The 25,460-nt window shown below is 41.8% G+C and overlaps 1 protein-coding gene across 14 annotated transcripts in view; it reads right to left on the bottom strand.

The window, feature by feature from the left end:
• Positions 1–25,460, bottom strand: part of LOC122548888 (focal adhesion kinase 1) — a 511,554-nt gene that overhangs the window by 135,189 nt on the left and 350,905 nt on the right. For 10 of the 14 annotated variants that reach the window (XM_087986664.1, XM_087986658.1, XM_043687803.2 and 7 more), the window contains 3 exons: positions 8,690–8,746; positions 4,382–4,402; positions 4,103–4,200 (listed from right to left, as the gene is read on the bottom strand). In XM_087986664.1, the coding sequence (XP_087842790.1) occupies positions 4,103–4,200; positions 4,382–4,402; positions 8,690–8,746 (176 nt within the window). Of the gene's footprint in view, positions 1–4,102; positions 4,201–4,381; positions 4,403–8,689; positions 8,747–25,460 lie in introns of those variants that run through there. The other 4 variants (XM_087986654.1, XM_087986663.1, XM_087986656.1 and 1 more) reach the window with 1 other exon arrangement.

Here is a 25,460-nt window from a genome sequence, read left to right as displayed (position 1 = left end):
CTCACCTGTGGTTCTTAAATTCCATGTATGAACTTGAAAATATGTCTGTTCAACTATCATTCTTACACTGGCTCCCAGTGAAGCAACTGATTTTAAAATTCCTCGATAGTGAAGCCTCTCTCACTCTTTGCAATGATCTCCTCTGCTTTTTGGTACTCCAAACACATAGTATATCTCCGATTCCAGTCTCGAGCATCCCTGATTTTAGTTATTCCATATGTGATGATGGTGATTTGGAGATGACGGTGTTGGACTGGGGTGTACAAAGTTAAAAATCACACAACACCAGGTTATAGTCCAACAGATTTAATTGGAAGCACTCAAGCTTTCAGAGCGTCGCTCTTTCATCAGGTGATAGTGGAGGACTCAATCCGAAGACACTGTCCGAAAGCTAGTGTGCTTCCAATTAAACCTGTTGGACTATAACCTGGTGTTGTGTGATTTTTAACATATATGGTGGGTGGGCTTCAGCTGTGAAGGCCCAAAATTGTGGAATTCCTTTCCTCAACCTTTCCACTGCCCACCTTTCTTTCCTTTTTGGCAACCTAACTCCCCAACATCTATCTCTTTGATCAAGCTTTTCTCTGATCATTTATTTCTTGCATTGAACCCAAGCTGTTCAGCAACTGGCTATTGTGTTTTCCAATTATAGTGATGCACTTGTAAAGCAGTTGGTTCTGATGCATTTTGGTACATTTTGAGATCACCAAAGGTGTATGCCCTGGTCAGTATCCTGTCTTAATCAGCATGGTCCAGAACAGATCAACTTGTCATTCCCTTTATTGCATACACGTAGAATTCTCCTGTGCAGAAAACAAGTAGCACTGTTGTCCACTTAGCAACATTCACTGCATCTCCAAATAGCACTCAGAATGTGAAATGCTTTGAGATACTTTAGAGAGTTGTGCTATATGAACACTGAGCATGCCTTGGCTCTAACAGGATACACAATAAGATCCATTTCATTCAGAATAAAACTCTGTAATTCTGAGACTGAAAGAGGGTGCCTGTTACTTAGCACTCTTCTGGGAGTATGAATCCAAGTCAAGACCTTCTCCTGTAGACAGGGTGGAAAAATTCTGGATGACAGATTTCTGAGGCATTCATTCATGGCTAGAGTGCAGCTATGCCAGACCAGTCTGCCTAGATTTTCACGTGAAAAGTACGTGGCATGCAAAGTCCAAAAACAAAATAAGTGGCTATATGTGAAGGAAAATTAATTATCCATAACATCAAATGCTTAATGTTTTCAATTTAAATTCATTTTAAGAATCAACAGAGGTTTCCTGAAGATTACAGATGTATGTTCTTCAGACATTTCATTCAACCAGGCATTGTAACTTTAAAAAGTATTGACGCAATCTGTAACCAAAGGCTCTTTTTCTCAAACAAAAAAATAGAAAACATTGAAAAATAAGTTTACAGACATATGAAACTTTTTTAAAAAAAAGACGACATGTTGGAGATGACAGACACCATAATGCATTATCCATGAGGGACAGCTTCAAACAGTATATTTATTATTAATATCACTAGCATACACTCTAAGCTGAAGCACAACTTGGAATTTTCTGAAAGTGTAAATTTGAATTCATCTGACGAGTTAAATGGTTCACATGTTCTGTCCAGTGGAAACAACAAACCTCTTCGTGAAAATACATTTTTAAACAATCTAAGAGACACAACAGCTTCTGAATACATAATGTGGGAACAAGGAAAGACAATTTTATTTATTCTAATTAGACTCAGCTATCTCTTTATTAAATAGAAATGGACCAGAGTCTTCTCTTTCAACTGTTACAACAGAATGAGTAATATAATTATATATCTGATCGTGTTTCTTTCAAAAATTAAACACCTTGTAAGGTTCAAGTTATTGATTTGGTGAAGACAAACATGCTGCACTGTCTGGGTTCTGACATCATGACAAGATAATTGCCTATAACAAGGGCAGAATTTTGTGCATCTGGGCTAACTCTGAAAGCTTTTTAAAATGGCAGGCAATACCTAGATGTGGACTGCAGCCTCCATTTTCAGCAGATACCATTTGTGCCAACAGGGGGCAGGAGACAGGGCATTAACCTGACCTAGTCAGGACCTTCTGAAATTACAGCAGACTTTTGGTTGATCACATTTTGGCCGTCCCAAAAGTTTCAACCCAGCACGAGGATGACAAATTGAACAAGCATAAACTGAACTTAGATGACCTACAAGGGAGTTTATGTTTCATGATTTGATGTTAATTAATCATGAAAATAATAGGCCAAAGTTATCCATCAGGGACAAAAAAAACCCCACACACTATAGTGATTGACAAGCCATTTGGTGTTGCTGATAAAAACAAGATTGCCATCTACTCTTGCAGTTTCAGTAGACTTCAATGTAAACCTTTCAAAAAAGCTTTATGACCGAGACAACTGTGACTTTTGGCTGTGCTTCTGAAAATCCACATTACTTTTCAGTTTTATAAGGCTAAAAATAAGTTAGATTTGATATGATTGGTTTGTTTTATAACTAATAGGCCACTTGACACCAACCGAAAACTGAACTGGGCTTGCCATATAAATAAAGCAGCGACAAGACCAGGTCAGAGGCTAGGAACACCTTGGCAAATAACTCACGTCCAGACTCTCTAAAGCCTGTCCACCATCTAGTCAGGAGCATGTTGGAATACTCTAAACTTGCCAGGATGACTGCAATTCTAACAACACTCGGGTAGCTTGACATCATCCAGGACAGAGCAAGCTGCTTAACTGGCACTACAATCACAGACATTCACTGCCTTCACCACAACACCTTGCAAATTGTTGACCACTACCATCTTGAAGGACATGGGCAGCAGACACATGGGAACGTATCTACCTGATGTAGAGGAGAACATATCGAGAGCAACGGACACAATAGATGAGGTGGATGCGCAGTAAAGTCTCTGCTGGATGTGAAAAAATTCTTTGGGATCTTGGGCGGAGGAGAGGTGGGGGAGATATGGACGCAGGTTTTACACCTCTTGAGCTGGCAAGGGAAGGTGCCAGGTGTGGAGGGTGGGTTGGTTGGGGGTGTGGGCCTTAAGAGGGAGTCATGGAGGGAATGGTCTCTGTGAAATGCAGATAAGGGTGGGGAGGGAAATATACCTCTGGTGATGGGGTCTGACCGTACGTGGTACAAGTGGTGAAAGATAATGCACTGTATCCAAATATTAGTGGGGTAGACGGTCGGGGTTCTATCCTTGATGTGATTCGAGGGGTGGGGTTCAAGGACAGAGGCATGGGAAGTGGAGGAGATGTGCTGAAGAGCATTGTTGATCACATGGAAGGGGAAATTGTGATTCTGCAAATAGGAGGCCATCTGGGATGTTTTAGGGTAGAAATTGTACAGGTGTGTGTGTGTGTGTGTGTGTGTGTGTGTGTGTGTGTGTGTGTGTGTGCGCGCGCGCATGTTGGGAGGGATGATGATGGGAAGTGGTGTAGTCTAGGTAGCTTGGTGCGTTGATAACAGTGGATACTGGGTGATTGGCTATGGCTGTGAGCATGAATGCTATTAAGTTGCAAGGATGAGTATGGAGATGATTTGGGCGGCATGAAGAGGCAGAGAGGTGGTTTAGGGATATGAAGGTGAGACCCAGAGGGCTTAAGGACCTGTAACAGAAATGAGTCAAAGATTGGCCCAATGTGAAAATCTGCCCCACAACTCCAGAGTACAAATCATGCTTTGTGGGGGATACTTCAAAGTTCAAGTTTCCCACACTTATTGTTATAGCACTTAGCAATAAAGGTTTTGGCAGTAGGAAAGTATAAGGAGTATCAGGAGTGGGGCTAGAGTGTTAAAAGGTATCCTTTTCAAATTTCCTTTATGTTTGGTTTCAAACTATCTGAATGAAGGATATTTTGGCAATTGGATGGTCTTTGCATTGGTTACAAGGAGAAAAATTTTACACATGCAGTTCAGGGCCTCTTCCACGGAATGAGGGGCAAAACAACTTTTGAACATGATGTTGCCGAATGTGATTCCATTCTTACACTGAAACTACTGGGCGGTTCTGATTTTCTGTTCAACCAAAAATCTTTTAAGCTTGTCATATAGATTTAATGTCTAAATTACTCACAGGACTCATATAAATTCCTTGATGCACATCACCGAACTGGCCCTCTCCAATGCAACGGCCCAATTCAATTCTCTCCCTCTGTATCTCATAATCTCTGGCTGTAAAAGGTGAAGGAATTAGCTATTAAGTCAATTTGAGTGTAACATTATTTTCACAGTCTTTTTATAAAAATGATAGAAGGTTATGTACTTAAGTGACACACAACTTGGCAAAAATTATATTCATCCAACAGGCAGCAAGCAGAATAATCAGGCAACGATTAATAAACAGTTTCATTACCTTCATCTATGCCATAGCTTTCTGCATTGCAGTTGGGAGTAGGGGGAAGAGAATCAAAAAGCAGTGTACATTACAGTTTTTGTTGATAAATATAAAATAATGCAATTTATGTAGTACGGTACTGCAATGAATGCTCAATAATAGATTAAATTCTTCCATGCAGAAAAATGACAAAAACTTTAAAACCATTCATATATGAAAAATTCAAACAAAACAGCAGGTTTCTATTTTTATAAATGTGTAGGACAAATTTACACATCATTTTTAACAGCTCAAGAAGTCTCAAGGTGCTTTACAGTCAATTAATTGCTTCTGAACTGTTACAATGTAGCAAATAGAGCCATAGAGATGTACAGCATGGAAACAGATCTTTCGGTCCAACCCATCCATACCGACCAGATAACCAAACCCAATCTAGTCCCACCTGCCAGCACCTGGCCCATATCCCTCCAAACCCTTCCTATTCATATACTCATTCAAATGCCTCTTAAATGTTGCAATTGTACCAGCCTCCACCACATCCTCTGGCAGCTCATTCCATACACGTACCACCCTCTGCGTGAAAAAGTTGCCCCTTGGGTCTCTTTTATATCTTTCCCCTCTCACCCTAAACCTATGCCTGCTAGTTCTGGACTCCCGCACCCCAGGGAAAAGACTTTGCCTATTTACCCCTCATAATTTTGTAAACCTCTAAGGTCATCCCTCAGCCTCCGACGCCCAGGGAATACAGCCCCAGCCTGTTCAGCCTCTCTCTATAGCTCAAATCCTCCAACCCTGGCAACATCCTTGTAGATCTTTTCTGAACCCTTTCAAGTTTCACAGCATCTTTCCGATAGGAAGGAGACCAGAATTGCACGCAATATTCCAACAGTGGCCTAACCAATGTCCTGTACAGCCGCAACATGACCTCCCGACTCCTGCACTCAATACTCTGACCAATAAAAGGCAAGCAGACAAGTGCCTTCTTCACTATCCTATTTACCTGCGATTCTACTTTCAAGGAGCTATGAACCTGTACTCCAAAGTCTCTTTGTTCAGCAATACTCCCTAGGACGTTACCATCAAGTGTGTAAGTCCTGCTAAGATTTGCTTTCCCAAAATGCAGCACCACGCATTTATCTGAATTAAACTTCCTCTGTCACTTCTCAGCCCATTAGCCTGATCCTGTTGTAATCTGAAGTAACCCTCTTCGCTGTCCACTACACCTCCAATGCAGCAGACAATTTGCATACAGCATCCTTCCACAAAAAGCAGCGTGACAATGATGACATCATCTGTTTTTCTGTTGATTGAAGGATAAATGTTGGTTAGAACATTTGGAATAACTCCTTTGTTCTTTGAAACTGTGCTATTGCATCTTCCACATCCACCTGAATGTGCAGATAGATTCGCAGTTTAGCATCTCATCCCAAAAATGGCACTTTTAACAGTGCAAAATAAGTGATTTTAAGGCATGTCTTATAGAAGAAATGACTTGCTGTACCTACATATTACATGGTGTACCTAGCAATTAGCAATTCATACACTAGGGCACCCAAATCCTCCTCTCAGAGTCAGCAATTTCTCACCAGTACATGTTTTTTATTCTTCCTGCCAAATTAAAAATTTCACATTTTCTACATTATATTTTGTTTGCCAAAGCTTGGCCCACTCACTTAACGTATCTATACCTTTTTGTAAACTTCTTACATCCTCTTTAGCTCCCTACCTATTTTTGTACCAATAAAGCTAGCAACCAAACCCTCCATCCCTTCATCTAAGTCATTTATATAAATTTTAAGCGGTTGAAATCCCAGAACCAATGCCTATGGCATGCCTCTCATTACATCTTAGTTCTGATAATCAGCAATGGTTCACCAACATCTCAAAATTGAATGTGAGAGGTGGTAGAGACAATTATTACTTTTGTGCAGTGCATGGGGTATTCCTGGTTTCACAAAGTGGCTATCATTAGCAGAATGATTTTTTGTGGCAAATTGACAGTTGTGTTTCCTAGAACCTTTTAAAAAGTTTGAAAAAACTTTACAAGTGCTTCACTGATAGTAAAACACTGTGGAACACCCTGATGTCACAAAAGGTATTAGATAAACGTAAGTCATTTTTTAATATGTCCCACTTTTTACATACTTCTCACCTTCATTGAGCTTTCAGCCCTCACCCTTTACATTACCTTGTGAAACTCCTAATTCCCCTACTTTATGAGCACTGCAGTTTCAACCACACTTAGCAATATCTTCCACCCATAATCCCACATCTGATCATCATTATTCAAGCTCACACTCTTCCACATATCAGATCATTTCCAATTTATGCAAATTCCAGGATCCCTCTATATCTTGAATTAGATCATGATAGCACTTTCAACTTCAACTGACAGGCTGTGACTTTCATTTCTTAGATCTTTGTCTCAGAAGCAATGCCCATGATCAGCTCACAAATGCTGGAACCATCTTCCCAGTATTAGAGACTTTGATAAACCCCAAAATTCTCACATTTACTGATTTTCTATGAGTCATAGCATGGTCTGTAAGACAGAATGAGGCCCTTCAATCCATCAAGTCTGCGCCGATCAAAAATAACCATCTATCTATTCTAATGCCACTTTCCAGCATTTAGCCCATAGCCCTGTAGGCCATCGCACTGCAAGTATACATCTAAATGCTTCTTATGAGGGTTTCTGCCTCCACCATCCTTCTGCACTCACTCACTGAAAAAAAATTGAGTATGCGGTAGATTCACAGCAGGTTAAATAATTATAGAAAACTAAATTATGCATGCTAAAATTCTGAAATAAAATTTAAAATAATAAAAGATCAAAGGAGATCAGTCAGTATGAGAAAGCCCAACAAACCTAGCCAAATCGTTAACCTCACCTCATCATTAAAACACTGGCTGGTTTATTATGAATGGTTAGTCTTTCTGTTTTAATGACCAATCACAGAAACTGCTTGTGGCAGAAATGAACATACAGCAATCTAAAGTTTTCAAATTTCTGTAGGATCTTGCTACTTCCAATCTCTAATTCTTTGCAGCCCTTCAGCCTTCTAAAATATCTGTATTCTTCTAATTCTGGATGATTCAGCATGCTCAACTTTAATTGGTTCACCACTGGAGACTATACTTCCAGCTGCTGAGGACCTAAGCTTTGCAGATTCCTCCACAGATCTCTCGCCCTCTCTTTCTTCCTTTAAGCTACTCCTTAAAACTGAGTCCTTTTCATCCTCAAACTTGTTTGATAGCTACCTGAAAAATGCCTTGAGGCATTTTACATGAATGAATATGCTGGGGAACTACATTGTTGTTATATACTGATATTAGGGACTGGCCTTCCACTGTCTTTTGCCCAGTAGACATTAAAACCTTAAGTATTCCAACAGAATAAGTGGTGATATTGATCTGTTTCCAAAATTTCATTAATACTAATAATTAAAGCAGTGAGTAATTTTGTTAACAACATGAAAAGATAAGTATAGGATTTTAACTCTATATAATGTATTGCTTTTTATCTTACTCTGGCAGAATATGATATATATCCTATTCACTGTCAGACAAATTTAATATTAGATGCAACACTAATATAATACCTCAAGTACCAATATATCGTGGGAAACAATACACACCAAAATTCAGTTAACAGCTGCAGTCAAATCAACTGTCATGCTTCAACTACTCAATTAGTCTAGTTATGAATAACTTCCAATTATCCATTCATCAATGGCCAGCCACCTCTGTGAAACTTGGATGAATCACTGGAGAAACTGGTTCACGCTCAGTTCTCTCAATCAATATCCTGCATGACTGCAATACTACCGTGCTATTAAAAACAATACTTTATATTTTGAGCAATTGTGTCCTCAGAAAAATATGAAAAAAAAGGAATCAAATAGCAAGCACTTTAAATTTACTTTGGACTTTGAAACAACTGCTAACAATTTATCAAACATCGCTGGATTAAGCATTAACAAAACTGCTGTGAGAACTTCATTCAAAGCACACAACTTTCAAGAATTACTCAGTACAAGCAACAAATGGGTTTTAATGTGGCTATGAAATTGAACACCATGTTCTAAGCAACAGCATTATAAATATTTCTAAACAATGTCAGAAACTAAGTTTTTTGTTGCCTACTGTAGAGAGTTTTGTTTTGTTCGCTCTAGATCAAGCTAGAACTTGGACATCGACTTACTCTGAATGCCTCAGATCTCACACACACTCGTACAAACCTGATGCTGACGTAAACGTTTATTATTCAACAGATGTTTAAATATGGGCCACGTATAGCCATTACAGAACTGCAAATGTACTTACTGGAGGGCATGGTATATGTGTCCTCTTCATCTATGATCTCTGCGTAGTCATCGGTTTCTGCAAGTGAAGAACCACGCATTTTTAACAGAGTTTGCTCAAGGCATAAAACGTTTCTAATTAAACTTAGACACACAGCATAAGGAAGGCATTAGAAGATAAATGACTGCTTTCCTTTTAGACAGGGCTGAAGCCCACGCTTTTGAAAAAAAAACTACTTAGATTTCACTCAATCGCTATTACAGAAAGTGACGTCTGTGGACAGCCAGAATGCAAAGCTATTCTTGGAGAATCAGATGACATCATCCAATCTTAAGTACAGCCTTCCCTCTTGGAAAAAGGAAGAACGGCAAGTAGGGGATGACCCCGATGAGATGGAAAAAACATGAACAAATCTCTAAATAAAATAGGAAAGAACTGACCTATGTTTAAAACACGCCTTGAAGTTTAAATAAGGAAACTGAACATAAAAGATCTGTATGCCACAGCAAGCTCAAAATTGGCAAAACCCTTTCTGCTGGCCCCCTGTGATTTACATAAAATGTCAAGGCTCTATCTGGCCAAGGTTATTATTGAGCAGTACAACACAAGGGAAAACAAAGGTGGTCTTTTCCCAGAATTCAGTTCTGATGACTTCCCACAAATTGAAATTTCTGGCAATTGGCCTTGTAACTACGGTTAAAAAGGAGTATTTCATTTGGACCATTTACATGAGTTAAATGTAATATAATTTCAAAACATTTTTATAGAGTTCCTTTTTTTTTTAAATACCTATTATGTTTGAAACATTTAACCAGATTAATTTACTTCATAAAAAACTGAAATACAAAATTTGTCACTTGATGCGAATTAACAACTTTCACTTACAAAGCTGTTTTGAATTAATAAACATCCCAGAGCACTTCAGTCAAAAAAATGAGTAAAATGGCAGGTTAGAGATCGATTTTCAGGGAGTTTTTAAAGGAGGGGCAGAAATTCAAGGCGAAGAGAAGGATAGAAAACCAAAGGTATTACTTCTGCAGTCAAAAGTATACAGAAAAGGGACACCAATGAGTGAAAGAAAATGTACAGGAACAAAATCTGAAAGTAGTGGCAATGATAATAAGGAATGGGGCAAAAGATTGGCCAAAAAATGAATTTATAAGCAAGAAAAAAATCAAATGGAGGCTAGCAAACAAGAGGAAAGGGGCAGCATAGTAATGCAAGATTGGATGTGGGTGATGGAGCTTTGAACACATGGCAATATTCTAAAGGCAGAACTTGGGTTCATGCCAAGGAGAGCAATGGAGGGATGAAGTCAGGTCAGAAGGAGAAACATAATTGATGGCATCCAGGATGGAGGGTTAAACTTCATTGCAGGGTAAAAGAAGACACCAAGATTGTGCACCATTGCATTCTATTTACGTTGCCATATAGAGGGAGGAAATTAATTGCTTCCATGTGTAGTTTTGGATGAGAGATCCTGCACTGAACAAAGTTCTTGCTGATCAAGAATTTAATACTGGTTATGCAGCCAAATAGGACGGCATTGCATAGCTTTAAACATTCACAAAATTTAATTGAACATTTTATATTACTGAGGTGTTCTTATCACTATCAAAGCCAGCATTTGCACATCCCTAATTGCTCTCAAAAGGTGCTGGTGAGCGGTCTTCCTGAACAGCTGCACTCCGTCTGGTGCAGTATACGCTACATGTTGCAGATGATAATCAATGGTGTTGCCAAAAGGTAGCATATAAAAAGAAAAGTGGAAAATTGAAGTCTTGGCACATTGATGAAACCATCCAGGCAGGCTGAATGGAATCAAGATGTGCAATCTAAAGATTGCTGGTGGTGGAAATCATTTAATTGTATCCAGAGAAATCAGAGATTTGTCATTTTGGCCAGCATAGCCTGAGAGCTGTGAGCAGAAAACAAAATGAAGGGAGCTGGGAATTAATTAAAGAATGTTGTGAGATGCAAGTATAAACTGAGTGGTGACAACTCATTTGAGCATTTTAATGACAATACTACAGTTGATTACCAAATAGTAATTTGAATGACCAGTGGAATTAAGAATTGGTGTTTCGAGGAAAGTAGGGTAACAACATTTGTGGGGAGGGTACACAGCCTAAAGAGGGAAAGAGTACAAGGCAGTAGGAGTATACTTTAGAGGGAAATAAGGAGAGCAAAAAGGGGACATGAGATGGCTTTAGCAAATAGAGTTAAGAAGAATCCAAAGGGTTTCTATAAATACATTAAGGACAAAAGGATAACGAGGGAACCAATAGGGCCCCTCAAAGATCAGCAAGGTGGCCTATATGTGGAAACACAAAACAAGTACTTTGCATCATTGTTTACTGTGGAGAAGGACATGGAAGGTATAGAATGTGGGGAAATAGATGCTGATGCCTTGACAATATCCCTATTTCAAAGGCAGTGGTGCTGGATGTCTTGAAACATTTAGAAGTCGCCAAGACCTGATTGGATGCATCCTAGAACTCCGTGGGAAGCTAGGGAAGTAACTGCTGGGCTCCTTGCTGAGATATCTGTATCATCGATAGTCAAAGATGGGGGCCAAAAGACTGGAGTTTAGCTAATGTAGTGCCACTATTTAAGAAAGATGATAAGGAAAAATAGGGAACTATAGACCAGTGAGCCTGACATCAGTGATAGGCAAGTTATTGGAAGGAATCCTGAGGGACAGGATTTACATGTATTTGGAAAGGCAAGGACTGATTACACATAGTCAGCATGGCTTTGTGCATTGGGAAATCATGTCTCATGACCTTGATTGAGTCTTTTGAAGAAGTAACAAAGAGGATTGAAGAGGGCAGAGCGGTAGACATTATCTATATGGACTTCAGTAAGGCATTCGACAAGACTCCTCATGGGAGACTGGATAGCAAGGTTAGATCTCATTGAGTACAGGGAGAACCATCCATTTGGATATAGAACTGGCTCGAAGGTGGAAGACAGAGGGTGATGGTGGAGGGTTGTTTTTCAGATTGGAGGCCAGTGGAGTGCCACAAGGATCGGTGCTAGGTCCACTACTTTTTGTTATTTATGTAAAAGATTTGGATTTGAACATAGGAGGTGTAGCTAGTAAGTTTGCAGATGACACCAAAATTGAGATGTAGTGGACAGCAAAGAAGGTTACTCAGATGACAATGGGATCTTGATCAGATGGACCAATGCACTGAGGAGTGGCAGATGGGAGTTTAATTTAGATAAATGCGAGGTGCTGCATTTTGGAAAAGCAAATCAGAGCAGGACTTCTATACTTAATAGTAAGGTCCTGGGGAGTGTTGCTAAACAAAGACGCTGGAGTGCAGGTTCAGAGCTTCTTGAAAGTAGAGTCGCAGGTAGATAGGATAGTGAAGGCGGCGTTTGGTATGCTTTTCTTTATTGGTCAGAGTAATGATTGCAGGAGTTGGGAGGTCATGTTGCAGCTGTACAGGACACTTGTTAGGCCACTTTTGGAATATTGTGTGCTATTCTGGTCCCCTTAATACCGGAAGGATTTTGTTTAACTTGAAAAGGCTCAGAGAAGATTTATAAAAGATGTTGCCAGGGTTGGAGGATTTGAGCTATAGGGGGTGGCTGAATAGGCTGGGGCTATTTTCCCTGGAGCGTCGGAGGCTGAGGGGTGACCTTATAGAGGTTTATAAAGTCATGAGGGACATGGATAGGATAAAACGACAAAGTATTTTCCCTGGGGTAGGTAAGTCCAGAACTAGATGGCATTGGTTTAGGTTGAGAGGGGAAGATATAGGAGGGACCAAAGGGGCAACATTTTCACACGGAGGATGGTGCATGCATGGAATGAGCTGCCAAAGGAAGTGGTGGAAGCTCGTACAATAACAGCACTTAAAAGGCATCTGGATTGGTGTATGACTAGGAAGGGATTATAGGGATATGGGGCAAGTGCTAGCAAATGGGACTAGATTAGGTTAGGATATCTTGTCGGCATGGACAAGTTGGACCAAAGAGTCTGTTTCCATGCTGTACATCTCTATGACTGTATGAGGTCACTAAGATGAGCTACGCTTTGTGATAGCCAAAGGAAAATAGTGGATAAGACTCAAGGTGATTTCAGGGGTAGGTCAAAGGGATGGATAAATACAGATCACAGGCCTGGGTAGGGGGAGAATAAATCCATTAAAATAGCTGGGGATGGTCTTAATCTCAGAAACTGCGGGAAATAACTTAAGTGAATGTATAACTCTGGTGTATTTTTATAATGCTTTCCAGTCATCATCTTCCTTCTCTTCACAGCAATCCAGACAGAGGCAGAATTGTAGTCCTCCAGTAGGTGTGCATGCTGGTTAAGGCGCAGTAAAATTCCCTAGATGGTCCTCCTACTCTCTTCCAACTATCCTCACCTGTCTGCAATTTCAACCTAATGCTTGGCTTTGCCCCAGCTGAGGCTCTCAAGTATCTGCACCTGTGGGGTTTCAATTTGGAGGCTGGCCGGAGGAATTCAAGGAATTGGGAAGATCAGTACATATTGCCGGAGTCTTAGATGGGGGTGAAGGTGCACCTGAGGGCTTCTGTTTCACACCAGATGCTCACTGCTCAGTGCCCCCGTTCCCAGACAAAAGGCTGTCCTCCAGCAGTTATCCACTGGTTCACTCATTTTCTCTAGTTTTCTTCCATGAAACCACAAACAAATACCTGGTTCTCGACTGCAGATTCTGGGATTAATTGTAGCTCTAGTCCTGATCGCAACTGCCACTGGTGCTGGTGCTGCTGGGATAACAGAGCACCTAGCCAACCAGATTGAGACAGTCCAACCTCCACTCAACCAACACTACATGAAGTGTTAAATGGTTAGAAGAGCTACTGTGATTTGTGAGGATGCATTCCTCACTGACACACTGCATGGTGGGATAGAAATCCTACATCTGAAAACTCCTGCCCCTAACAAAGTCCTGGTACTCTTATGCTCAATTTTAATGCCAAAAATTTACAATGCACAAATTCAGAAAGCTGGAACAGAAAGACCAGCCAACTACTAAGTATGCGTCAGTAATTTGTGTGGTCAAGCTTCGTGTATGAGCGCCATTGATACATGTGAAGACGTTCACTGTTAAACATACATCTGAAGTTGGTTAAATATTTTTAAAGGAATGCAAAACTCCACCTGCTCAGCAGTTTATTCCAGCTGCAGTGACCAATTTCCAGCTGCAGTGACCAATTTCCAGCAATTAAACACAGAAATATTTAACAAACAATTAACCGTACTTTTTACACTTAATTAATCCATTACTGTGCAAATAAAAGGAACAGGTTTAAAACAACTTATAATACCAAGTTAACACAATTGGGCACAAAATAAATGAGCTTCAAAACTAGAAAATTACAGAGCCATCATCACTTCCTCCCTTCCTCCACATCTCTTCTCAAGTGCAGCATCTTTAAATATTTTTAAGGCAGAAGTAGATAGCTTCTTGATTACCAAGGGGATGGAAGATTATCAGAAGTTTGTGTGCAGAAGTGTAGGGTTGAGGTTAAAATCAGATCAGCCAAGATCGCATTGAATAACACAGCAGGCTCAAAGATCCAAGTGACTGACTTTTGCTCCTTACTTGTATGCTCTATCTGCCATGCTTCTGCAATCTGAATTCCCTTTGACCACAGTGTACACATTTTGCCACTGCTATTGTCTCATTACTGCTACCCGCTCATGCCAGCTTTCTTCGCTTGCTTCACTGATACTTTATTTCTTCAATTCTTACCCTGACCTGACACTTGCAGCATTTTAATGTATTCATACTGTCCAAATGCGATTCTGACCATTTGCAATCCCCATGATGTTTATGATGAACGTTTTGAAAATGTCACAATATCAAGGGTAGGTTTTTGGCCCTGACACAGTATCACTTGCCACATGTCTTGCCTGTCTTGTTTTACTTCAGCTTAGTCTTAGGTACTGGGCGTCACCATTACTGGGGAAAGAGAAGGCTACCCTGTGAATGGAGTAACTGTGGCAGTAGAAAGACTTCAAACTAAAAAGGGAGAAGGAAGCTTCAGGCAAAGGTAAATCTTCAAAGTTTGAAGGGAAAAATTAAGCCTGTTTATCAAAGTAAACTGAGCAGATGTTGACCAGAGCTGAAGAATAGTAACAAAGCATCATTGACTAAGATCACATCAGAAAAGAGTTACAGAAAGTTAAAATTAAAGGTGTTAAATCTAGTGCACAAAATATTCATACCACAATTGATTAGTTAATGGAAAAAATAGATTTGATCTTTTAGCTTGTACGGAGATGTGGTTGCTGGTTGATCAAAGCTGTGAAGCAAACATATTTTCAAAAATCTTGACGTTTGGAAAAAAAAATCAATAAAATGGACAAGGAGGGAGAATAACCCAGATAATAAAAGATGATAAAAAGACAATAAAAAAATTTTCATTAGGAAAATGAGTATCTATGGAGCTCAGAAATAACCAAGGGTGGAAAATACAGATGCCGACAGCTGATGGATTCACAAGGTTATTTGTTTCGTCAGTTTCTGACAGACCTACTGAGTATTTTTATCATTATTTTGTTTTAGATTAGATTAGATTAGATTACTTACAGTGTGGAAACAGGCCCTTCGGCCCAACAAGTCCACACAGAGCCACCGAAGCGCAGCGCACCCAGACCCATTCCCCTACGTTTACCCCTTCACCTAACACTACGGGCAATTTAGCATGGCCAATTCACCTAACCTGTACATTTTTGGACTGTGGGAGGAAACTGGAGCACCCGGAGGAAACCCATGCATGGGGAGAATGTGCAAACTCCACACAGTTAGTCGCCTGAGGCAGGAATTGAACCCGGGTCTCTGGTGCTGTGAGGCAGCAGTGCTAACCACTGCGCTGCCCATTATATGTTATATGTTATATGTTGAGGAATGCATGAGGGAACAGGTTATTTTGGATTTAATTTTGTATAACCAAACAGAGTCAATTAGTATTTTTATATTAGAGGATTATCTGGGAGGTAGTGAGATCACAATAATAGAATATGATAATATTCAGTCTGCTTGCTAACTCTATTTTCTTACATGATTAGATTCAAGACACTACACTCAGAAACAATTTCACTGATACTTAAACAAAATGATAAGTTAAAATAACAATGAAAGAGTTATTGATGACCATTGTGCATGGCATTTTGTGACACTATGCCTGCATACCTAACCTGTGTACCTGGGTGATATATGGTAATGGGATATGACATTATCCTATATGAATGGGTATTAAACTATTTTTGAACAGCATAGAATAACACAATTTAAAAAAAAACAAATGGATGACTCCTAAAGAAAGATTTACATATATATTATCACCTAAACTGATTCTTTATTTCTTGAACTTTATCACTTATGTTAACAAAGACTTTAAGAAATTGGAATTGTCTGTACCTGTTGTTTGGGTGACTATGTAAAGCTTCAAACTATTGCATACATCACAGACACAATTTTGGAGTAAATGGCACCAGTCACAATGTAAGTGAAAGCATTGATAGGCATGCAATTAACTGTTGCAAAAATTATGCAGGCTATGACTATAAGCATCTAACACTAATGTGACATTACTGGAAACGTTTAGGAGCCCAACACGATCTAAACACCCAAGTACAGGCTCAGTAGCAGAATGGACCTTTTATAAAAACGAGGAGTAAAAGTAGACAACTCAACCCCTCAAGCCTGCTCCATTTAATATGATCAGGGCTGATCTCACCTCAACCTCAACTCTACTCTACTCTCCATAAGCCTTCAACCCATTACTAATTAAAAAGCCATCTATCTCCTCCTCAAATTTACTCAATGTCCCTGCACCCATCATTCTTTGGGGTAGTGAAGTCCACAGATTCAAGACTCTTTGAGAGAATTAATTTCTCCTTGTCTCCGTTTTAAGTATGCTATCCCTTATCCTAAAACTATGACTTTCATTCTAGGTTCTAGGCAACATTCTCTCTATGGCTAGTTTGTCAATCTGCTTCAGTGTCTCATACACCCCAAACTCCTCTCAATCTTCAAAACAGTACAGAATAGAACACTTCTGAAGTGTTCATTCTCTCTTCATAAGACAAACTCCTCATTTATTAAATCAACCTCGCGAACCTCTTCTGAACTGTCTGAATATAACTATATCCCTTCCTATGTAAGGGGACCAAAACTGTTTGCAGGTGCAATCTTACTAAAGTCTTGTACAGTTGCAACAACACTCATACTTTATACCTTTAGCAATAAATGCCAAAATTCATTTTGCCTTCTTTATTACCTGCTATACCTACTTACTAGTTTTCTGTGATTAATACATGAGGATACCCAAATCCCTCTGCACCAAAGCACTCTTTTTATTTAGATGGTATGTCATCTTTCTATTCATAAAATGGATAACATCACACTCTCACTGTACTATTTATAGGGATCAACAACATAAAGATGATATCCTTTCTTTACAAAAGGTGTATTGTGCTATTAAGTTATAAAAATTATCAGGGAGAAGTGTGGCAAGTGCCAACGAAGTTTCTGCTAACTTCTAGGATTCTGCATTAACTAATCAAGAATGTGATGAAATACTCTCCATTTGCAATTCACTTAAGAAGGTTGACACCATCCAGGACAAAGCTACCTGCTTGATTGGGACATCTACAACCATCCACTCCCTCCACACCAACACACAGTATACCACCTACAAGGTACACTGCAGAAATTTACCAAGGCTCCTGAAAGTGGTTTTTCATTTTGGTGAAATAATGTCCTGTTAACAAATCTGTAAATGTAATGTATTCTAAATCCGTACATGATATGATCAAGCTTTTTTGCACATTTCTCTTTTGGTTCATGTATGATACAAAATTGCCATGCATTGGCTCTGTACCTAACAACTACATGTTGAAAAAAACAAAAGGCGCATAATTTGCAAGGTGTTCCTGTGTATCTACTGCCCTTGTCTTTCTAGATGGAGTACATTGGGCAAGTTTTTTTTCTTTGGCAGATTTCTTTGGATCAGCTAAGTTTTTACTTCATAATTCTCTATTCTGAAGCTAGTATATAGAGTCCTAGAGATGTACGGCATGGAAACAGACCCCTCGGTCCAACTCGTCCGTGCTGACCAGATATTCCAATCCAATCCAGTACCATCTGCCAGCACCTGACCCATATCTCTCCAAATCTTTCCTATTCATATACCCATAAAGTTTCAACCTAGATCACATGGAATACATAGCCATTTGGATATTAAACTGGCTCAAAGGTAGAAGACAGAGGGTTGTAGTGGAGGGTTGTTTTTTAGACTGGAAGCCTGTCTCCTTTTAAATGGTGCAATTGTATCAGCCTCCACCACTTCCTTTGGCAGCTCATTCCATACACGTACCACCCTCTGCATCAAAACGTTGCCTCTTAAGTCTCTTTTATATCTTTCCCCCCTCTAGTTCAGGACTCCCGCACCCCAGGCAAAAGACTTTGCCTATTTATCCTATTCATGCCCCTCATGATTTTGAAAACCTCAAAAAGGTCACCCCTCAGTCTCCGATGCTCCAGGGGAAAACAGTCCTAGCCTATTCAACCTCTCCCTATAGCTCAAATCCTCCAACCCTGGCAACATTCTTTTAAATATTTTCTGAACCCTTTCAAGTTTCACAACATCCTTCTGATAGGAAGGAGACGAGAATTGCACGCAACATTCCATCAGTGGCCTAACCAATGTCCTGTACAGCTGCAACATGACCGCCCAACTCCTGTACTCAATACTCTGACCAAGAAAATAAAGGATACCAAATGCCTTCTTCACTATCCTATCTACCCGCAACTCTACTTTCAAGGAGCTATGAACCTGCATTCCAAGGTCTCTTTTTTTTCAGCAACACCCCCGACGACCTTACCATTAAATGTATAAGTCCTGTTAAGATTTGGTTTTCCAAAATGAAGCACCTCACATTTATCGAAACTAAACTCCAACTGCCAATTCTCAGCTCATTGGCCCATTTGATCATGATCTCATTGTAATCTGAGGTAATCTTCTTCGCTGTACACTGCACTTCCAATTTTAGAGTCATCGGCAAACTTACTAACTATACCTCTTGTGCACACATGCAAATCATTAATATAAATGATGAAAAGTAGTGGACCCAGCACCGATCCTTGAGACACTGTACTGGAGACAGGCTTCCAGTCTAAAAAACAACCCTCCACTACCACCCTCTGTCTTCTACCTTTGAGCCAGTTTAATATCCAAATGGCCATGTATTCCATGTGATCTAGGTTGAAACTTTATTGCTGGAACAGCACAGCAGGTCAGGCAGCATCCAGGGAACAGGAGATTCGACGTTTCGGGCACAGGCCCTTCTTCAGGAAAGATTCCTGAAGAAGGGCCTGTGCCCGAAACGTCGAATCTCCTGTTCCCTGGATGCTGCCTGACCTGCTGTGCTGTTCCAGCAATAAAGTTTCAACTTTGATGTCCAGCATCTGCAGACCTCACTTTCTCTTCCATGTGATCTAACCTTGCTAACCAGTCTCCCACAGGGAACCTTGTCGAATGCCTTACTGAAGTCCATATATATCATGTCTACCGCTCTGTCTTCTTCAATCCTCCTTCGTTACTTCTTCAAAAAACTCAATGAAAAGTTCGTAATACATGATTTCCCATGCACAAAGCCATGCTGACTATATGTAATCAGTCCTTGCCTTTCCAAATACATGTACATCCTGTCCCTCAGGATTCCCTCCAACAACTTGCCCACCACTGACGTCAGGCTCACTGGTCTATAGTTCCCTGGCTTGTCCTTATCACCTTTCTTAAACAGTGGCACCACGTTAGACAACCTCCAGCATCTCACATAGGACTATCGATAATACAAATATCTCAGTAAAAGGCCTAGCCTCCCACAGAGTTCCAGGGTACACCTGATCAGGTCCTGGGGATTTATCTACTTTCATGCGTTTCAAGACATACAGCACTTGCTCCTCTGTAATAAGGACATTTTTAAAGACGTCACCATCTATTTACCTACATTCTATATCTTCCATGTCCTTTTCCACAATAAATACTGATGCAAAATATTGTTTAGTATCTCCCCCATCTCCTGCAGCTCCACAAAAAGGCCGCCTTGATGATATTTGTCCAGCATCCCATCCTGGCACCTCTCCCTGCCACCGCAGGAACCGTAAAACCTGCGCCCATACCTCCTCCCTCACCTCTATCCAAGGCCCTAAAGGAGCCTTCCACATCTATCAAAGTTTTATCTGCACATACACTCATATCATTTATTGTATCCGTTGCTCCCGATGCGGTCTCCTCTACATTGCAGAGACTGGGCGCCTCCTAGCAGAGCACTTTAGGAAACATCTCCGGGACACCCGCACCAATCAACCACACCGCCCCGTGGCCCAACATTTCAACTCCCCCTCCCACTCTGCCGAGGACATGGAGGTCCTGGGCCTCCTTCACCGCCGCTCCCTCACCACCAGACGCCTAGAGGAAGAACGCCTCATCTTCCGCCACGGAACACTTCAACCCCAGGGCATCAATGTGGACTTCAACAGTTTCCTCATTTCCCCTTCCTCCACCTCACCCTTGTTCCTAATTTCCAGTTCAGCACTGTTCCCATGACTTGTCCGGACTTGTCCTATCTGCCTATCTCCTTTTCCACCTATCCACTCCACCCTCTCCTCCCTGACCTATCACCTTCATCCCCTCCCCCACTCACCCATTGTACTCTATGCACTTTCTCCCCACCCCCACCCTCCTCTAGCTTATCTCTCCCGCTTCAGGCTCTCTGCCTTTATTTCTGATGAAGGGCTTTTGCCTGAAACGTCGATTTCGCTGCTCCTTGGATGCTGCCTGAACTGCTGGGCTCTTCCAGCACCACTAATCCAGAATCTGGTTTCCAGCATCTGCAGTCATGGTTTTTACCTCGCTGATATTTGAGGAGCCCTATTCTCTCCCTCGTTACACTTTTGCTCTTAATATATTTGTAAAAACCTTTTGGATTCTCCTTAACTCTATTTGCCAAAGCTATCTCATGTCCTCTTTTTGCCCTCCTGATTTCTCTCTTAAGTATACTCCTACTGCCTTTATACTCTAAGGATTCACTCTATCTATCCTGTGTGTACCTGACATATGCTTCCTTCTTTTTCTTAACCAAACCCTCAATTTCTTTAGTCATCCAGCATTCCCTATACCTACCAGTCTTTCCTTTCACCCTAACAGGAATATACTTTCTCTAGACTCTCATTATCTCATTTCTGAAGGCTTCTAATTTTCCAGCCGTCCCTTTACCTGCAAACTTCTGCCCCCAATCAGCTTTTGAAATTTCTTGCCTAATACCGTCAAAATTGGCCTCCCTCCAATTTAGAACTTCAACTTTTAGATCTGGTCTATCCTTTTCCATCACTATTTTAAAACGAATAGAACTATGATTGCTGGTGCCAAAGTGCTCCCCCACTGACACCTCAGTCACCTGCCCTGCCTTATTTCCCAAGAGTAGGTCAAGTTTCGCACCTTCTCTCATCGGTACATCCACATATTGAATCGGAAAATGTTCTTGTACACACATAACAAATTCCGCTCCATCTAAGCCCTTAACACTGTGGCAGTCCCAGTCTGTGTTTGGAAAGTTAAAATCCCCTACCATAACCACCCTATTATTCTGATAGATAACGGAGATCTCCTTACAAATTTATTTCTCAATTTCTCATTGACTATTAGGTAGTCAATAATACAATCCCAATAAGGTGATCATCCCTTTCTTATTTCTCAGTTCCACCCAAGTAACTTCCCTGGATGTATTTCCAGGAATATCCTCCTTCAGTACAGCTGTAATGCTATCCCTTAACAAAAACGCTACTTCCCCTCCTTTCTTGCCTCCCTTTCTATCCTTCCTGTTGCATTTGTATCCTGGAACATGAAGCTGCCAGTCCTGTCCATCCCTGAGCCATGTTTTTGTAATTGCTATGAGATCCCAGTCTCATGTTCCTAACCATGCCCTGTGTTCATCTGCCTTCCCTGTTAGGCCCTTTGCACTGAACTAAATGTCTTTCCCCTCTAACCTTAAAATGATGCCCGCTAGTCCTGGATTCCCCAACCCTGGGAAAAATACTGAGTGCATTCAGGCAGAAGTAGGTACTGCAGAGGATGGAGATTAGAGTCAAGATTAGAGTGGTGCTGGAAAAGCACAACAGTATCCGAGGAGCAGGAAAATTGACGTTTCGGGCAAAAGCCCTTCATCAGGCTGCCTGAAACGCAGATTTTCCTGGTGCTCAGATGCTGCCTGACCTGCTGTGCTTTTCCAGCACCATTCCAATCTTGACCGAGTGCATTCACCCTATCCATGCTTTTCATGATCTTATACACTTCTATAAGGTGCCCCCTCAGTTCACTACCCTCTAAAGAAAAAATTCATGGCTTGTGCAACCTCTCCCTACACTCAAGCCTACACGCATCATCCTTTTGAATTTCTTCTGCACTCCTTCCAGTTTAATAACATCCTTCCTATCGCAAGGTGACCAAAACTGAACATAATACTTCAAGTGTGGCCTCACCAACATTGTGTACAACTTCAACATAACTTGGTAAAAACAATAACTGCAGATGCTGGAAACCAGATTCTGGATTAGTGGTGGTGGAAGAGCACAGCAATTCAGGCAGCATCCAACGAGCAGCGAAATCGACGTTTCGGGCAAAAGCCCTTCATCAGGAATAAAGGGAGAGAGCCTGAAGCGTGGAGAGATAAGCTAGGGGAGGGTGGGGGTGGGGAGAGAGTAGCATAGAGTACAATGGGTGAGTGGGGGAGGAGATGAAGGTGATAGGTCAGGGAGGAGAGGGTGGAGTGGATAGGTGGAAAAGGAACTAGGCAGGTCGGACAAGTCAAGGGGACAGTGCTGAGCTGGAAGTTTGAAACTGGGATGAGGTGGGGGAAGGGGAAATGAGGAAGCTATTGAAGTCCACATTGATGCCCTGGGGTTGAAGTGTTCCGAGGCGGAAGATGAGGCGTTCTTCCTCCAGGCGTCTGGTGGTGAGGGAACGGCGGTGAAGGAGGCCCAGGACCTCCATGTCCTCGGCAGAGTGGGAGGGGGAGTTGAAATGTTGAGCCACGGGGCGGTGTGGTTGATTGGTGCGGGTGTCCCGGAGATGTTCCCTAAAGTGCTCTGCTAGGAGGCGCCCAGTCTCTGCAATGTAGAGGAGACCGCATCGGGAGCAACGGATACAATAAATGATATTAGTGGATGTGCAGGTAAAACGTTGATGGATGGGGAAGGCTCCTTTAGGGCCTTGGATAGAGGTGAGGGAGGTGGTGTGGACACAGGTTTTACAGTTCCTGCGGTGGCAGGGGAAAGTGCCAGGATGGGAGGGTGGGTCGTAGGGAGGCGTGGACCTGACCAGGTAGTCACAGAGGGAACGGTCTTTGCGGAAGGCGGAAAGGGTTGGGGAGGGAAATATATCCCTGGTGGTGGGGTCTTTTTGGAGGTGGCGGAAATGTCGGCGGATGATTTGGTTTATGTGAAGATTTGTAGGGTGGAAGGTGAGCACCAGGGGCATTCTGTCCTTGTTACGGTTGGAGGGGTGGGGTCTGAGGGCAGAGGTGCGGGATGTGGACGAGATGCGTTGGGGGGCATCTTTAACCACGTGGGAAGGGAAATTGCGGTCTCTAAAGAAGGAGGCCATCTGGTGTGTTCTATGGTGGAACTGGTCCTCCTGGGAGCAGATACGGCAGAGGCAGAGGAATTGGGAATATGGGATGGTATTTTTGCAAGAGATAGGGTGGGAAGAGGTGTAATCCAGGTAGCTGTGGGAGTCGGTGGGTTTGTAAAAAATGTCAGTGTCAAGTCGGTCGTCACTAATGGAGATGGAGAGGTCCAGGAAGGGAAGGGATGTGTCAGAGATGGTCCAGGTAAATTTAAGGTCAGGGTGGAATGTGTTGGTGAAGTTGATGAATTGCTCAACCTCCTCACGGGAGCACGAGGTGGCGCCAATGCAGTCATCAATGTAGCGGAGGAAGAGGTGGGGAGTGGTGCCGGTGTAATTACGGAAGATCAACTGTTCTACGTAGCCAACAAAGAGACAGGCATAGCTGGGGCCCATACGTGTGCCCATGGCTACCCCTTTGGTCTGGAGGAAGTGGGAGGATTCAAAGGAGAAATTGTTAAGGGTGAGGACCAGTTCGGCCAAACGAATGAGAGTGTCGGTGGAAGGGTACTGATGGGGACGTCTGGAGAGGACAAAACGGAGGGCTTGGAGGCCCTGGTCATGGCGGATGGAGGTGTAGAGTGATTGGATATCCATGGTGAAGATGAGGCATTGGGGGCCAGGGAAACGGAAGTCTTGGAGGAGGTGGAGGGCGTGGGTAGTGTCCCGAACGTATGGACGAGGGGGAATAGGACAGTGTCGAGGTAGGTAGAGATGAGATCAGTGGGGCAGGAGCATGCTGAGACAATGGATCGGCCAGGGTGGTCAGGCTTGTGGATGTTGGGAAGGAGGTAGAACCGGGCAGTGCGGGGTTCCCGGACTATGAGGTTGGAAGCTGTGGGTGAGAGATCTCCTGAGGTGATGAGGTTCTGTATGGTCTGGGAGATGATGGCAAAAATACCAACTTCTATACTCAGTGCCCTGACTGATGAAGCCTCCTTCACTGCCCTAATTACTTGTGACTGAACTTTCAGAGAACCAAGGTGGCTCTGTTCCACCACACTTGTTAAGGCCCTACAATTCACCATGAAACTCCTACTTTGATTTAACTTCCCAAAAGGTAAAACCTCACCTTTATCTATATTAAATTCCATTTGACATTTCTCGACCCACTTCCTCAGCTGATCAAGGTCCTGCTGTAATTTCTGATAACCTTTCTCACTGTTCACAATTCTGCCTATTTTAGTGCCATCTGCAAATTTACTAATCATGCCTTTTACATTCTCATCCAAATCATTGATATAGATAACAAACAGTAAATGGCCCAGCATCCACCTCTGAGGCACTCCACTAGTCATTGGTTTCCAGTTTGAAAAGCATCCTTCAATTACCTTCTGCTTCCTACCTTCAAGCCAATTCTCTTTCCAATTTGCCAGCTCCCCCTGGATTCCATGCGATCTAATATTCCAGATCAGCCTACCATGTGGAACCTTATCAAAGGCCTTACTGAATTCCATGTAGACTGCATCTACCGCCCTGCCCTAGTCAACCTTTCTAATCACTTCATCAAAGAAGTCTAACAAATTTGAGGCATAATATCCTACGCACAAAGCCACGCTAACTACTTCTAATTAACCCCTATCTTTTCAAATTCAGCATTCCTTCAGTATCACTGGATTAAAATCTTGGAACTCCCTAATAGCATTGTGGGTCTACCTATTCCTAATTTTCTTCAAAAAATTCAAGAGGGCAGCTCACTACCACTGTCACAAGGGCAACTAGGTAATAAATGCTGGCCAGCCAGTGACACCCATGTCCCATATGTCAATTTAAAAAAGGGTATTCCAAGCATGGCCAATCTCCTCCATAGGGTTTAGGACAAGCAGGCATTACTTTCTTCTTAGATCTTCTGCTGCCTCCTGTTGTGTGCTACTTTGTTTCTCAAGAAAGACAGCGAAGAGTTTCAGTAAATTTGGGTAATGTGGTTACCTTGGCTGACTTTCAGCCAAGATGTATGTAAGATGTGAGTGTTGCGGTTGTAGTGAAATAGATGAATATTAGATATGAGGTGTAATTGAGAGGCATTGTTGGTGGTTGAATGATGAATTGCATAGAGTCTGAGGTTGAGATCTCAGTAGGAAATAACATTCATAGATACATTTACTAATCCTGA

This window comes from Chiloscyllium plagiosum, unplaced genomic scaffold, assembly GCF_037043375.1.
Source record: "Chiloscyllium plagiosum isolate Xiang-an unplaced genomic scaffold, Cpla_swu_hap1 HiC_scaffold_4, whole genome shotgun sequence".
NCBI classification, from domain to species: Eukaryota; Metazoa; Chordata; class Chondrichthyes; order Orectolobiformes; family Hemiscylliidae; genus Chiloscyllium; species Chiloscyllium plagiosum.
Note: the sequence above shows the minus strand (reverse complement) of the source record. Positions and strands in the feature narration are given on the sequence as shown.